A 17380-nucleotide genomic window follows, 5' to 3' on the forward strand; every position below is an offset into this window, starting at 1 on the left:
GCAACCATCTACATGCCAGCTGTTTTTTGGGAGGGATAGGGAACCTTTTTTTTCCTACAATCACAACTGAGTCCTCCTATCATAAAGTAGGACTTTTCCAAACTCTACTGAGACTTTAACTGGAACACTGTACACCAGTCAATTGAGATCAAGATGCAGCTTTTTTTGAATAAACAGTCCAGTTCGGTCTGGCATTGTGCATTGTGAAAGATATGTGATGCTGTGGGACATTTAATCTCCCAAAGGCCTTGGGAGCCTTGTTAAGGTGAGTGGTATTATGAAAACTCTAAAGTACAAGAAGATTTTAAACAAAGACCTGTTGGACTACGTCAGGAACATAGAAATGGTTGGACTAGGCTAAAACATGTAGCTAGAGTTTTAAACAAATTCTAGTCTTTCTCCTGTGAAAAATATTTCCAAATGGAGCACATCTGTCAGCAGAATGATGATGTGAAAGACATAGCCAAATCAACAGAAATGCATCACCAGACAAAATAAACCTTCTCCATGCAATGGTCTGTATGCTACAACCCTGTCTGTAGGCTACAACCTTATCAAATGCTATAGAAGACTAAACGCTTCCCTGCTAGCATAAATGGGGTTATACAAAGCATTGACAGCAGAAGTGCCAAAACAGTAAAGTATAACGTATGCTTTTTTAATATATGGGAATGTAGACAAACATTTGGTTCAGATAAAGATGGTTCAGCAGTTGCAGTAAAAAGTGTTTTTTTTATCTACTTTAAAAATATTACTATACATCAAACACCATCGCATAAAATGATCTGACTTTCCAAAAGATACAATCTAAAACTTGTTGATATTTATAAACATGAGTCTGTCCATTGGCTAAAATCATTCTTTATTTCATGCCAACACATGCGGACCATAATTGCTCAATATTAGAGCAACCTGCGAGTACAAAAAAAAGACAAGAATCAGTTAAAACTAGATTAGCAAATGAGCATAACCCATTAAAACAATTATCTGCCAACCTGTACAACTAATAGCTTTTTGAATTGCTGGATGATGTATCTGAACTAAAAGTTAATTGCAAGTTAAATTAACATCACAAAAAAAAAAAAAAACATGCGAATATCATCATGCATGGAAATAGCCCATCATTACTACTGCAATTAATTAAAGCTTTGTATCATATTCATGAGGATTATCTGGCTCATCATTCACACATTGTTACTTATAAGTGTATGCGATAGGAAGACATTCATCGTGTCCATTCATTAAGACCTCACTGGTATGATTAGCCCATCTGGTATTGAGAATATATGATATAAAGCCATGTAATGATTCATGTGCAGTATACTATATCACTCCCCCTTTATCTGTAGAATGGAATGAGGCAGTCAGGAACCTGGTAGCCTCTTTACTAAAACTGGAGTTAATTAAAGGTGGGTGCAGCACTCTAGAGCGAGCATCCCATGTGTATAGACAGTCTTCAGCCCTTCGAAGCAGCTGTCCCCTGATTCCAGTCCCAGACACGGCGACCTGTGCTTTTCTTTCCCCTCTCTTTACCCAATATCCTGTCTGCCTACTTAAAAAAAGACAAAATAAAGTCCACTAGTCCTGCAAAACAAATAGAAACATCCCAACTTAATACTTGGTTACCACTGCGTGAAATGACTTGTCTGTTTTTTTTTATAATAAGCTTTCTTTCAAAGAGTTGGGTTTGATTTTTCAAAAAGTCAGCTGTCAGATAACCAGTGGGATGTGTTAATCCGTGTGGTTAGTGATCAAGCTAAATTCTACTAGCAATGGAAGTCAATGACAATGAATTTCTCTCTATTTTTTAGGCATTCAAACACTAAAGGAAAATCTTCACCGATATTAGGGATGTCCTGATACACGCTTGAAATTTCAGTGGCTTTAATGTTCAGTAAAATAACAAAATGTTTCATTGGTATTATGTTGCATAGTACTTCACAAACCACATAATATTTATTAATTTATCAATAAAAATTTTTATGCACTATACTTTCAGCTTGACAACTGGAGTTTTCAAACAGGGTTATTTTAATGAAAATGATGAATGGTGTTTCAATACTTTTACAGTCTGATTTTTGCAACCAGAAATATTTCTACACTGCTGAGTTAATCTTTCTTGTAACATAGGTAAAAGAGAAACATGTGCACTGCAAACAGGTGAAAGATGGGAGCACTGTTTTACTATATGTTCCATGCAGCCTGCACTTTCTCTGGCGTTTTAGGACTACAGGACTTTAAACAGTAAAAAAAGATTGGTGAATTTTTTATTTTATTTGAAATCAGAACTTTTTTAAAACCTTGGAATACTTCGATACTGCTAATTTGTCTGTAACTATTCACAAATGACATTTTTGATGCTGCAATATCCTACAGTAACTAATCGTTATGACAACGTTATGAAAACCCGACATGAGATGTGAATAGCTTTTTTATTTGTTTCTCAACAAATTGGGCTAAAACACATAGCTAAAATTTTAACCAAATTTTAGTCTTGCTCCTGTGGAATATATTTCCACATGGAGCACATCTCTGAAGTCCTAGGCTAATGCTAGCGCGTTTGCTGTCTGTTTTGATACGATTCTTTGATAATTTGGTGAACAACATATTTCACTGTGGCCCCAGTTATGTGCAGCAGCACTCCACCACACTGACAGCTGTCTGGACATATCCAAGCACAGTGTCATTGTCACGTAACCGGGACAAATAAGCTGCAACAGCCAATATAGTTAATTCACATTGAACGTTATTATAGTAGCAGATAAAAAAAAAACTTTGACTTTTAGGGAAAACACAGATTTGCTAGTTTAATAAAATAGTGTGCACTGCTTATAAAAGTTTTGCAAGTTATTTTAAAGACCACAGGCTACAAGTTTTTAAATATTTACAAGAAAATTGCACCCGCAAGAACTCGCTGACTAACACTAACGGTGCAACAATGTTTTCATGTTGAGCAGCTTGCTCAAGTGGTAGGCAAATTCAAATCATCTTTTAAAGAGATCTCACAGTATTAAGTTTGATTAACTTCAAGTGATAAAAACCATAAGGCCAATGAAATAACATTTGTCACCTACAACTGAAGTGCTTTATACATGTGGCAGCCATACTGAATTTTAAACCCAAGGTGGATAATGGATTTCTGACTTCAGACTTAAAGTGTCCTTACCATTTGATTTTTGTGGCTCAGAAATTTCAACTAGCAAGTACAAATCAAATCTTCAGTGAACTACATTATTATTTGCCTCATCTTAGTTCAAACTTTTTGAGAATGATAATGTTTCTCGTGTTTCCTAATATGCCTTCAGATTTCACGGCAGCCGTTTTCATCCCACAGAGCAGGAAAACAGTCAGTGAGGGCATCTGTATCTACCACAAGGACAGGCTGACAGGGACAGACTCTGACTGTCACCAGGGAGCGAACCTTTGACCAGCTTAGCTGTTCACATGACCACCAATCTATCCCCCCTCCTGTGTATATTTTTCTATGTTTATCCCGTCCTTTCACATGTAAAGAAACACTTGCTTCCTACTTCTTTCAGCATACTACAACACCTTCCACACAAATGAACGTGGCACCAGCTGGCGAGGAGACTCCCTGTCTTTGTTAATTTCTCATCTTACTTTCTCGTAGTGCATATGAGAGAAAGCCTCTGTGTGTATGTGTGCATGTCTGCTGTCCCTGAGCATGTGAGTGTGTGCTGTGTGTGTTTGTGGCCACACCCTAAGGGCAACACATGCTATTTTGGTGTACCCAGCATATTTATTTTATTTTAATAAGATTGTGCGCGTCCTTATGTTGGTCTTAACTTGCTCAACAGGTGTTTGTGTGTGTGTGTGTGTGTGTGTTTGAGTGACAAAGACACAGCGAGGAGTTGGGGTTCTGCAGAAATCTCATACCTGTAAAATGACACCTTCTGATTATGCATACAACTTGTTTTTTTTCAATTTGATTTGCCTTCCAGCAAAACTTAATTATATTTAGATTGCTTCAAGTATGCTTTAAGTAATGCATCAGAATTGTATTATGTATTCATAGAAATTGACGCAAAGCCATCTATTCGGTTAACACAAAAGGAAATGAAATAGAAATACACCTTGCAATTAAATTTCTTACATGTTACTCATGCACAAAACAAACATTCAGCATTTCTGGGTTGAGTTTTGATTTAATATTATTGAACTTGTTTCTTGACTATCTGTCAACTTAGTTTATTGCCCTATAAGTGCCCCCAACGTGTTACTCATGACAACATTCTGTAAATTCACATTTTCACAAACCTCAGAGGAAAATGTACAAAATAAATCTGTTATGGAGCTAAGGGACCCTTCAACAGCTGGAACAGCTATCTGGAGTGCAGTCTCTCTCTTTGTTCTAATTTGCCTGGCAAAATGAACCCTTCTTCTCATTTAACAAGTCTCTTAATAACTGAGACAGCTCAATATGCGAGACCTCAAATTTCGTAAATCACAGCAAGGCAAATTCAGCTCCGAAATACATGTCTAGATTTAGCTCTTTTTAAAAACAGCTCCATTTAGGAGACAATTTTGGTGCAGGAATTAAATGTTATGGTAGGGAAAAACATTGCTCACAAGAGAGATAAACTGAGCTGTGCCCTCAGTGTAGCCATATTTTACAGTGGATACTTTTGACAAACACACATGTGAACATTTGGGGATGCTGGAAGGGAGGGGTGTGTTGAGAACGAAAGAGGAGAGATGACAGAAGTGGGATAAAAGAAGTGGCGATTACAAATTCATCACAAGATGAGGTCAGGAGGAGGAGGTTAGAGACAAGTACAAAGGGTTTTCATGGAAAGAGGAATGGAAAGATGATTTGAAGGGAAAACAACTCAAAGTATGATATGAATGTCAAATTTTCACAAAGGAAATAAACACAGGAAAAGGAAACAAAAAGGAAAAAATAATTTTTACATGTCAGACAGCTTACTGAGCAAAACACTTAGAAAATCCTACTGGTTTTCCAATTAGTATCTGGGACAGTGTTAAGTAAGGTGTGACATCATGCCTTGACCCAAGTTCTGATTTCAGAGTTCTACAATGCAGCACATGCACTGAAGAAAATGAAATCAGAAATTGACAGCAGGTATGTATCAAGGCATAAAGCAAGTCTTGTAGGAAGAACAAGGGAACCAGCTCTACAACATAAATCAAAAAGAGAAGCTGACAGGCATGGACTACTCAAAACAAAATTAAGGAGGTTTAACAAAATAATGTATCCTAATAAAATCAAAAACAACCCAAATAGGAAATAGCTTAAGAAACCAAAAAAAGACAATCTTATTAAATACTGGTTTGCTAAGCGGTAAAGCTTACGCAAAAAACTGTATCAATAGGCTAGAACAAAGATATAAAACATGACAAAATATAAAAGCACAGAGAAATTTAAAAGAACAGAAAGAAGTGGAATATCTACCTGAATGTTTTATGTTGTCTAATGTAATAAAGGCTTACAAGATAAAAAATTAAAAAAAACACAGCTTCACATAATTATGTCTCTTTAAAGAGGTAAAAATTACCCCGGGAGTTGCTTTCAGAAAAATATTTATCACCAGAAAGAGCTTCTGGAAAAATGATTGCTGCTCAGTTCAACAGGAGACAAAAGATCATGATGAAATTGTTCTGAAAATGTTCTTAACACATTTCCCAGACTCATTTGAAGTCCTTGAATTCTCTCTATGATTTACTGCCATTTCTTACACAGTCATCCTTTTTCACATATGCAAAGGCAATTGGTCCTTTGACCGATGCGCAATTTAACCGTCATGCAGATGTGGCCTCTTTCATTGTTGCTTTATGACAAATTAACGAGATAAAATGTCTACAGTTAATTGGTGGCTCTTTGTGGAAAATCTTAATTTGCTGTCCAAAGAGTCAATGTGATTAAAAGAGGCAATCTTTCTGTTCAAATAACTCAAAGGCAACCATAGAGAGAGCAGAAGAGCTAAAATTCATGGAAAAAACTGTTTATTTAGATTCTATGGGACAAATGCATAAGTGTGCTTCATAACGTCAAATATCACAAACAAACTACTGAGCAGAAAACAATTACCATCGGCATTTGCTGCAGATAGCTGAAAACAATACTGAAGTTTGACGCATCAGGATCTACATTTGGATACTCATCACAAAAAAAATGTTAAAAGAGACTCTTGCTGCTAACACCGTTAGTCATGTGGCATCAGTCCTAACTAAGCATCCTTTTCACAGCAATTACAAAAGTCAAAGCCCACAGGCAATAAGCAATTTGGCCCAAGCAATGCTCTGGCAAGGCATCTTCAGAGAGAAAAAAACATCTGGGTAAGTCCATACTGGCTGCAAGTCTTTGAGAAATAACTCATAAGATCATATTCTCTTTTATACCTAGAAGAACACCATATAGTAAGATAAAAGCAAACACTTCCATTAAATGTGTTGGATTATCTTTGATCCATACCGACAATGTCAAGTAAGTCTACATGACATTAGGAAAACATGCTATATGTGATAATGTTGGTCAATGTCTTGGTAACAATATGAATTTTTAGAAATAAATACTTAAATAAACAGCCTTCATGTCTTTATGCTTTGGCTTGATCGCAAACATAGACCTCAGACTGTGAGTCTGAGGTCTATGTTTCACCTTTCTCATTCATTGGCTTTTCCTTATTTGTTTGACTTTCTACATTGTAGACACTTAGTGAAGACATCAAAACTATGAAGTATATAGAATTATGTAGCAAAAATCAAAACATCTTTTATATTTTATGTAGATTCTTCCAAAAACCCACCCTCCCACTTTCCCCCCACCATCAGTCAGTCTTGGCATTCTTTCGACGAGCTTCATCAGGTAGTCACCTGAAATGTTTTTCCAACAGTTTTGAAGGAGTTTCCAAATGTGGTAACAAAAGTAAACCCATACCACTGAATGAAAAGCTGTGTCCAAACTTTTTGAATGGTAGTCTACATTCTTCTAAGCAAATATATCTCAAAATTGCACAATGAACAAACTCTGTTTAATTAAAACAATGTCTCTGATTACACAGATGAAATCACAGGCATAAATAATGGATAGGTTTGTACATTGTTTGGTGTCATACTGTAATTTGATATTGGGTGCAATATCAGATAGAAATAAATACCAACAGTAAGCTTTCTTACTGTGTGTACAGAAAAGCAAGACTGCTGTCTACTGGTAATTTGGCTGCAAAATCAAAAAGAACTGGTCTTATTACATGCTTTTTGGTGTAGACTGCAGCAGGGATTGAAAAGGGTTTAAATATATGATAGTGTGGATTTCCATCTTTCTCCACCAACAACCTGAAATATTTTCCAAAAAAAAACACTGCTTTGGCATGCAGTTCTTCAGTTTCTATTATTATTTTTTTATTTTGTTTTGTCACGGTACTTCACAAAAAGCAACAAAAACGCCCATGTCCATTTCCTCATATGAATGAGAGTGGTGATCACCAGCAAAGGTTGTATGTATTTATGTATGTCTGTATGTATATATGTAATCACTGTGTGGTACACATTCCTACTTTTCACAAGTGAGTCCTATTTCTATTTTAAAACGTGCTGAATGTTATTAGACAATGATGGACCTGATAAAATGTGGAGCAGTACATAGTTATACTTAGTGTCTCATGTTGTAATCATTTCACATTTATATCTATCTGAGTAGATGAGGGAAGGGGTTATAAGGGAGTCATTTCTAATTAAGTGTACAGATGATGTGAGGTTAGGTGAATGCAAGTCAGGAGGGACAGATGGGGCAAGGATGGAGCAACAGTACAGAATGAATAAAAGTAATAAAGCAACAAGAGAAATGTGAGATGACAGAGGTGAAAGAGTACTAATATCAAAGCCAAATGTTAACTGACTTGTGTTAAGCCCTCCTCTCTGCCCCCACCATGACTTGCTTGACTTTCTCAGTATCCTCTCCCCTGCTCTCCCCACAGTTCCCTGTCTCTCCAAAGCATTTTTATGATCAAGAGGCTGACTGTGCAACAGACACATCTCTGCTCCCAGAGAAACCAGCCATAAGCCACAGGATTAACTGTGTGTTAGAGAGCCTGGGCTGTGCTAATGCTCAGTGTCAGAGTGCCCGCCAGACTCAGAGTGTACACAGCGTGCTAATAGTCCAAATATAAGTATGTGAGGGAGGAAGACAAAAAAGTTGCCTTGAAGCAGACTGCTAACAGTCTCAACTGTATGTAGAATTTCAATGTACATACAACAAAGAGTGGTGACTGAAATGCTAAACTGATAACTAACTTAGAGAATTGATTAGTGCTGACATGTAAATGGACATCATCAATCAATGACTTATAATCAGCATTAGGGTTGTCTACAACAATCAATCTCTGATATTTGATGACCAGCATTAAATTACCAGAAGCTACAAGGGAATGACTGGTAAATTTCAATTTACCCATGTTGCAAGAACAAAGGACTACATTTCCATGGATCGTCAATGTAAATTAAATGAACTATTTTTTATCCGTCTGGATGAATTGGGTGTACACATGCTGGAGTCCAGCCTCAATGAGAAGCGGTGACTATCAGTTACTTTGCTGACGATAACATGTAGATTACATGGTAGTGTTTTCTTTGGGGTTTCCTATCCTGGAAGCTTAGGCAAACATCATGGTGGGTCTGGTTGCCATGCAGTGGCAGTGCCACATTTACTGTACATAGGAGGGGAAGAAAGGTATTCTTGCACAATAGACTTTCCACATTAATAGCATGACAGGTTCAGGCTGGTTCAGGCAGCAAATTGGAAAGGTCACAACAGAGACAAAAAATCACTAGAACAAAAAGGAAGAAGAATACTGGCCATACCATTAGAAAATGTAATGCCCAGTTCCTTAGAAGTTGCATGCTTGTTGAGTGTGCATGTAACTGCGTGATTACACCTGTAGGTGTACAAGGAAATGAAAACTGCAGTCCACTAATTGGGGACACAGACAAAAAAAAGTAACTCAAGACCTGGTTAATAATTACAGTTAGAGGATCAGCGTCTGACAAACTGTGATGAGATTACATCTGACAGATGGTGTTGAGACACAAATCTGCTGCAAAGCTACAGGTTGAACGTGGCTCTCATCCTGAGACTGGCAGCTTACACACAACTCAGAATACATTTGGGTCGATGAGACTGTGGGAAATGAAGAACGCATCTGTGTTTTTACCACTCTAGTGTCTGTGTGCATGTGGCTTGGTATGTTTGGTGAGTAAATTAAGTCTCTGGAGCTACAGGACAAATTTGACAGAAGCAAGGAGTGTAGCAGGGGTGGAGAGAGTAGGTGTTGTTAGAGATTAAAAGAAACGCTGGAAAAAATAGAAAGAAGGGAAGACAGGACAGGTGACAAGGAACTAAAGCAAAATACAGCAGTCTCTCAGAAATTGAGATAAAGAAATCGTTTAAGGCATAAAGTTAAACTTGATTCAACATTAAAAGTAGCATTTGCCTAACAAGACTAAAAGGGTCCATAGCGAAAGGCTGATGAAACCTTTCATCATCTCTCTCAAAGAATGATCTGTGGGATTCACTTTACAGCACAAAGACTTTGACGAACAAAGACTTCCTAATTATAACCCTGAATCATGACAAAGGTGCACCTACTATGAAAATGCTACCAAGTGTTTATGTCAAATGTGTTAAGCAAGTTATGAAATGAATGGTTTTTTGCCTAGAGAATACAGCAGCATGTGAATCATTACACCTTGCTCATTACTGTACAGTCCAGATTGCTTTTTTAGAATAGATGTAAAGGTTCATACTGTGATTAGTTACCTACCAATGGACCAGTACAGCAGACTAATATGCCGGCCAGAGCTAAAATTGAACAGAACTTTTGGCTGGTTTTTGGTTTTAATCTTCCTGCCGTGTTCCAAAGCATTAGTCTCCAAATGTCACCATGCCCTGAACACTTATTTAGATGTTTAATTGCTTGTTTGTTAGGCCTCTGTTTACTCTTCAACAAGGGTTTATTCACTTGCTTACTTCAGCAAGCTATTTAAATTTAAAACTCTCCAACAGATATACAATATTGTAAGCTGTGATCTTTCACTTGCTAAGCAGACATAAGGTGATTAATGTCGGGATCTGTGCCCTGACAGGTTTAAATGAAATCTTTCATGCCAGTGCACATCATCATCTGTTGATTAAATCGACAAACTAGAACTTCTTGAAAGGCCTATTAAAAGGCTTTTTTCAGCCTTGTAATGTGCCATTCTGTTATGGCACAGAGGCATGTGTCTTTAGTGGAAATTCCCTGACTTGCTTTCTTTAATCATTCTAGAAATCTATAGTTTTTTGCACCGTCAGCCTACACACATTCTCCCTGCACTGGAGGATCATGCAGACTTTACAGTGAGGAACGATTCTCAATAGCCTTTCACATTTTTGCTATGCTTTCTCCTTCCATTTTCAGTAATCTCAAATCCTAACCATCATTAAACTTGCCTCTTTTAGTGGAACCTAAACTTAGAAATCTAGTTTCTCCTCTATCTATTGTTTTCCCGCCTCTACTTCATCTTCCTTGCAGATTCCATGGTGACAGCTTGGTTGCTCTCCATACCACAAAGTCTCAACTGACACAGTGATGCATGAATGCATGTGTTTGCCCTCAGATCAGATGTGTGTGTTTGCTTATCTTGTTCTCACTTCCAACTCATCACATATGGACACTTGGTCAGGAACGCTTTGCGGTGATTCCTAAGTGCGCCTAGTTTCCCTTTGAGCATTATTATTTAATGTGCAGAGCAGTCTGATACTCTTAAGTCCTAAATGTTCTCTGCGGGTCAACTCACACTCATGAAACATGTCAATGTGGTTACCTAAGGTAAGACATTGCAAAAGCAAGAAGTAGATTTGTTAAATCCTGTAAAACAGTGTGTTTTTAAATTTTCCTTAACCTAAGCAAGTAGTTTTGAGGACTAAACCTAACTAAAGAGTACATAACTCATTTTCTTTAGCTTTTCCACCAACTATAAAAAGGCCCTGGTAACCAATTTAGATGGTTTAACTAGTCTGCAGCAAACAATCCGTATATTCTGTGTTTCTGATCAGCCCGTTCTCCATCACATTTTCATCCTACTTTTGTGTTTGCTCTAGAAGGGGATGTTGATCTTGTTGGCCAGGCATACAGAGGTGTTCATGCTTGTGTTGTTTGCTGTCCACCTTCCGGAATCCCAGCAGAGAATAAAGAGCCCTGGTGAAGGTCAATCTCGATGGAAATTAGGAGGCAAAATTCCACCAGGGCATCATAACTTGTGGAGTCATGATGGAGGGCCCGTGGCCAAAAAGCACCGACTTCGAAGATTCCATGTGACCTGAGCACATGCCAGATCAGCTCATCAGGAACCTGGCCAAATGCCTTATTTAAATCCAATCAAATAACTAATATAAATCAAAGTTTTTAGCATGAATGAACATGTTCCACTCCAGTGTAAGAACTGCATCTCTAAACACTGTTGATGTCACTCAGGAGCTCTTTATTCATTAAGGTTGACCTATACAAGGCAAACATGTGGTTGCAATATTTTTGCTGAATACTGCGATGACAATAAAAGCTTTATGTTTTAATCTTCCTTTTCTTTTTCCTGTGTACAATATGCCCACAACTCTCCATGAGATCTAGCACTTTAGTCACTAAAATCTACATCAGATGTGGACATCCCTTTGGTGGTGAGAGTTGATCCAACTGAACAGATATAAACTTTGAATACAGAGTTTTAACACATACACGCTTTTGTGTAGCCTATAGGCTATTTGCAGATAATCAGGAAACCCCTCTCTCCCCAAATCAGTAAATGCATCAAATTTAAGGACTCCCACAACTTTTGGTCTATAAATGCATGAATGAGGAAATCTACTTTGACACAAATGTAATGAGTTTGCTAAAACAAATGTATCAGATAAAAGTTACAGACATATAAACTACTTTCTGTGTCAAACAACCTGTAGGCCAAAAAAAAAAAAAAACCTAATTCATCAAAGTTTGCGTTTGCCAAGATCAGCTGCCATAGTTTTTTTAAGCCATCTGATCAACAGTGCACATCAACGGGTGGGGGAGGGGTGGTAACCGTGGTGCTTCATGTTCCATACATTGTGAGAAAACGGGTAATTCCAGCATTTTGTTAAGCATCACATTAAAAAGAATTCAAACCAGTCTGATAGAAAATTTTTGCAGTTTTGAAACTAACCTTTGAACACCTTGATGCCTAGTCGATCTGATGCTGAAGCGACCAATGAAAAGTGGCGACTCAAATTAAATTTCTGAAAAATGTCATATAAACTACACCTGTGAGGCAAAAGGCAAGAACTAAAGAAGCTGAGCCAAACTGAATATATTAATACTTCATAACCCTCAAGTAAAGGAAGAGGCTGTTAAAGTGATACAGAATAAACATTTCTATGAAGATAAGGCCAGATAGAGAGAACACAGATTGACATACCTACTGCATACAATCTGTAACTGATAACTAGTAAGATATGGCTTGGTAATGGACATTTAGGAATAAAATGCTGTGTAAGGCTTGGGGCTCATCACTATATACAACTCACGTTCACACACCCACACACACAGAGAGACACACTCCCGCACACACATTGGTATAAGCAACTCACGTTCGCTGCCACAGCCCAAGCGCTACCGCAAGAATATTTATTGGCTACCGGCTCAATGGCTGTATTGAAGAGAAGGATTGAGGAGGGAGGGGAGGGAGGAGAAAGAGAGTGAGTGAGAAAAAGAAAGAAAGAGGAGAAAACGAGGAAAGGGGAGGAAAGAGGCTGTTGCCGCTTCTTCTCATCCTCCCTGTGAGCCACTTTCTGTTTCCCCGCATCACACCGCACACACATTCACGCAGACATCCCTGCGCGCACGCAGACACCGTCACACACACACACACACACGCGCAGACACCGTCACACACACACACACGCGCACACACACACACACACACGCACACACACACACACACACACACGCGGAGAAAAAGAAGAAGAAGCAGAAGTAGGAGCATCTTTCTGTCTCCCAAGCTAAAAAAGTATAATTGGGCGCGTGAGTGGGACGGATATTCACGTCACCGAGTGAGCAAAGCACGCGCACATACATGTATGGAAAGCTCGTGTGTTGGTGTGTGTGAGGGGGTGTCGCATCTTCCTTCTCCTCCTCCTTACCTTGCGCACGCGAAGAGAGCGAGTACAGTACAAGAGTCCAGAGAAAATAGCGCATCGCCGTCATTCCTCCGTCTGTCATCCTCATGTTCATCCCTCTCTTCTTCGCCGTCGCCCTCTTCTTCATCACCATCCTCCTCCTCGACGAGGGGAGCGCGAGACAGCGTTCCGTGCCGCTGTTAGCGAGATTATTTGCACCAATACATCTTCCGCGATCCGAGCGCGAGCCCTCTAAGCTCTCACCGGGCCGCATGCTGCTTCACATCCAGAAAACGGAGGGGGGGCAGAGAGAGAGGGGCAGAGAGAGCGAGGAGCGTTTTTCTTTGCCTCCTCCTTCTAACGTAGACTAGATAAATCCCTCACATCCGAAAAATGAATTCAGTGAACATCCACAGAGAGAGAGAGAGTGGGGGAGCAGAGACGCAGAGCGGGCAGAAGGGACGGGCGCACAGGTTGTCGCTCCAACCTGCGCTCTTGATGGTTATCGTCAGTATATGTGTGCTCTCTTCAGTTCCATAGCCACACAAAAAAGTGACGGGGAGCTTCAAATTCACACTTTCCCCAGACAGTGTCCCATCTTCATTCTGAAAATTATCATCTGTGTCGTTCTGTAATGTCCTGTCTATTATAAAAAAAAATAATAACAAGTAAAACAAAAATCTCCTCGACTCTACTCTGGATTCTTTACCACTACGGTGTGTCAAAATCGTTAGAAATGCTTGTTCTTTTCTTTTCTGACCGGTAAATCCTCTTCTGCCTCCTCCGCCACTTGACTCATGCGTCTGTGAGACCTTCTGTTTTTTCCCTTTTCGCCCCTTCCCTCTCCTCTCACAAACTGTAGCGGGGAAAAGTCTTCATCTTTACCCCCTGAAAGAAGAAAAATTCGTTATTCTCACGAATCTCATTCCACTGACTTCTTGTGAAATAAGCATCATCACAAGTCACTCCTTTTGGCATATCCTTACCAGAGAAGGCAGAAATGTGAGGCTTCCTCTTTGCGTCGAAACAGTCCTTTTTTAGTTATCTCTGCAGAGTCAACCCGTCAAATAAATCATTTTTTAAATCCAGGTTCTTGTCAGAAACCAGAGGAGAGGCGCATCCTTTTCCTCTGCTCGGATCGCTGATCTCTCCTGGTGAAGCAGCTTAGTGCGTCTCTTTCCTCTGCCCGCCGCTATACAGAGATGCTGCCTTCAAGAACTCCTCGTACTGTAAGCTCCCCGGTCCCGCATCTATTCACGTGGTCTATGGGTCGGAAATATTAGTTCGAAAATTACCTTTTGCAAATTAAGGTTGTGTGCATGCTTTATGGTTAATGCAATAACATAAGAATGGGGTATTATTAGTGTTCGTTTGGCAGCTTTAAAAGATGAGTATCGTTGTGCTCGTCAAAGATCCAACTTTGGTGCAAATCTGACTAAATCAGTTTCTGAAACACGGACAAAAGTCAACCACTTGAACTGGACCAATTAAGGAAACTAGTGGTTTAATTTCGGTGCTATGCAAGGGCGGATTTACGTGGATTTAGGCCCTTGGGCATGAGCCCGTGTTGGTGGCAAATAAATCACTGTCAAGGTATTAATTAAAAAAAAAAAAATACATTTTATGCAAAGAATTTATAGCATTATCTAATTGCTGAAAATTACTTATTAATTGATTAAATTAATAAATGATAAATTAAATATAAGATAATGAGCATTATAATTTTAATAATGATGTTTAAAATATAAAAATAAATGTCATCTTAATCTAATAGTAGATTTTGAGCATTTGAGCTGTAATTGTCATATTTTGCTGTTATGCTCTTCATAAACAAATTCTGGTAGAATAATCTGATGTCTCCATTTAGCTGGGCTATCTGTTCAGGTGGGCATCCTGCACTTGGTAGTCATCATGCTCCTTGGTTGCCAAATGTGTTGAAAATAGTTCTACAGCATTTGATAAATAAGACAGAAAGGTAGGGCTTTCATTTTCAACAGCCAAAAATATTCACAGACAGCCAAATTGGTCATTCTAAAACGTTTTTATTTTTGTTTTGTTTGTTTTTTTTAACAGTGATAACTGCTTAGGGTAACTAATATTGTAACTTATATTAACCTAATTAAAATTATTTGATTATTAAAATTAAATTGAATTGATGCTTCAGGTTTAAGGAATTTGTTGTTTTCCCAGGATTGATCTTCATATTTGCTCTTTCTCAAAAGTTGCAGTAATTATGCCATGTCAGTACGTAGCAATGAAATGGAAGTATAGAATCCAAAGTAAATGAAAAACAAATGTATTTACATTCAACCTGCTTGGGTTGGGGTGGAGGTCAGGCTGTTATATTACTGCTTTTAAATACTTTTAAATTATTCCATAAGTCATATTGAGGTAAAATGGCTCACAGCACAGGACTGTACAGCCTTGGGGCAGCATATAGACTCCGTACAAGAAGGGTTGTGCCCCAAAGGAGGTTTCCATTTCTTATTTGCATGTCCAACAATGTGGATTGGGCATCCATCTGTGTTGTGCACAGAGTTAGTCCTGTACGAAAACACTGTAATACACAGAGCTGGCTTATGAAAATGAAGTTGGTATCTGATCTGGTGCTAAATTGAGTGGATGTTTTGATATTTTTAATGGAAGCTTGTCTGAATTTGATCCTTTAGCTTTTAATCAGAAATATGTAAACTGTTGATCCTCACCTGGATTATTGTAAACTTGATAGAGATTCCAGATACAGAGCTTAAGATTTATGAAACATTTACATGTGAAAACACACAAAGAAATAATTATAGTTTAGCTTATCGATTTGTTTTAAACATAAATCAAAGAAAAAAAACCCAAAAAAAACAAAAGAACAAAATTTATCAGGCATAAGGACACAGCTTTAAAAGGAATAGGTAAAATAAAAAAGTAATAAATATTCCTTACCCCTTTTTGATATCACCTCTCTAAATAATTAACAACCCATGCCAAATTTTCTAATCTTAATATCACACAAAATTTGTAATAGCAACAACCAATGTTTGTCTTAATGGGGTGGTGTTTTGTAGGACCAATGTGCAGACAACAACATGGGAGCCACATGGTGCTTAGAAGTATTTAGGAATAGAACTGAAATTACTTACAGAGATAAAAACAGGATACAGAACAAGGGCAATGAGATGGGGATGGAACAGACAGGCAAACAGTAGGATCCAGTGGCGAGCAATGACAACCAGGGAGTTTAAATGTAGAGGCAGGGTGGAGAAATGACAAATGAACTAGAAGAGCTAATCAGACAAAATGTGGAGCAGCTGGTAGGGTGAAAACAGAGCTACTGAAGGAGGGAAGCTAATGAACCCAGATGAGTAGGAACACAGAAACACTGGAATAAATCTAACATAACTCCTAATGTACAGGAATCCAAGAAATGAGTAAATAATTGAGATGAACTAAAATAACAGCAACTAAAGAACATGAAAAAGAAAGTGCAGAGAAACAGAGAAGGAGACTCAAAACTAAAACGCCTAACACAGTCGATTCATGACCATGTTTAAATCCCATGTGAAAGAAAAAGCAAAAAAAGCGAACTTATCACAGCCCCATACATTTCCCCAAAATGCCCTTTTTATGTTTGGTTTTTTTTCAGTTTTTTTTTCATTTTGTTTTAAGCCAAGCATTTTCAATGCTTTTTTGGCATTCAAAACACCTTATACTGACACAAGCGTGAACACCACAATATGTGTCTGTAAACTTTTGTATGATGATAGAAACATAAAGGCAGGTGATGAGCAGACGAAAGGACTAGCCCAACTATTTAAGCTAAATTCGCTGCTGTTGTATCATCGAGTTTAACCCATAATAAGGTCATCACTCCTTGTTCCATTTGCGTTATATGAAACCTATAACAGTGTAGGATTATTTCATTTTTTGTGGTTGATGACACAGAGTTGGTCCAATCATGTGGAAGCATTTATTATATATTTAAGCAAAATATTTCGGCAATTTCTGAAACCATTAAGTTAAAGTCCGTAAGTTTAAGCTTAAGTCCAAATCATTCATACGCCTAATTGATTTAGATTTAAAATTGTTTTTTCTCAACCAAGAAGTATGCCTCTGATAGGAAGCAAACATGCATTTCTCAAAGTATAATAAAACATGTTCATTGCATTCTTTCTTGTAGAAACTTGGGTTGGCCAGTCCATCTTTATTTAGCTCAAACATTTGTTGAAT

At 38.2% G+C, this 17380-nt stretch overlaps 1 protein-coding gene across 1 annotated transcript in view; it reads right to left on the minus strand.

The window, feature by feature from the left end:
- csmd3b (CUB and Sushi multiple domains 3b) overlaps positions 1–16419 on the minus strand; it is a 642003-nt gene extending 625584 nt beyond the window's left edge. Inside the window, exons 1-3 of the mRNA XM_047383297.1 lie at positions 16294–16419; positions 14149–14425; positions 13187–14050 (exon numbers count right to left, since the gene is read on the minus strand). Coding sequence (XP_047239253.1) covers positions 13187–13436 — 250 coding nt within the window. The 5' untranslated portion in view covers positions 13437–14050; positions 14149–14425; positions 16294–16419. The remainder of the gene's footprint in view (positions 1–13186; positions 14051–14148; positions 14426–16293) is intronic.
- Between the last annotated feature and the right edge of the window lie 961 nt (positions 16420–17380).

Source organism: Girardinichthys multiradiatus, chromosome 13 (genome assembly GCF_021462225.1).
Source record: "Girardinichthys multiradiatus isolate DD_20200921_A chromosome 13, DD_fGirMul_XY1, whole genome shotgun sequence".
In the NCBI taxonomy this organism is placed as follows: domain Eukaryota; kingdom Metazoa; phylum Chordata; class Actinopteri; order Cyprinodontiformes; family Goodeidae; genus Girardinichthys; species Girardinichthys multiradiatus.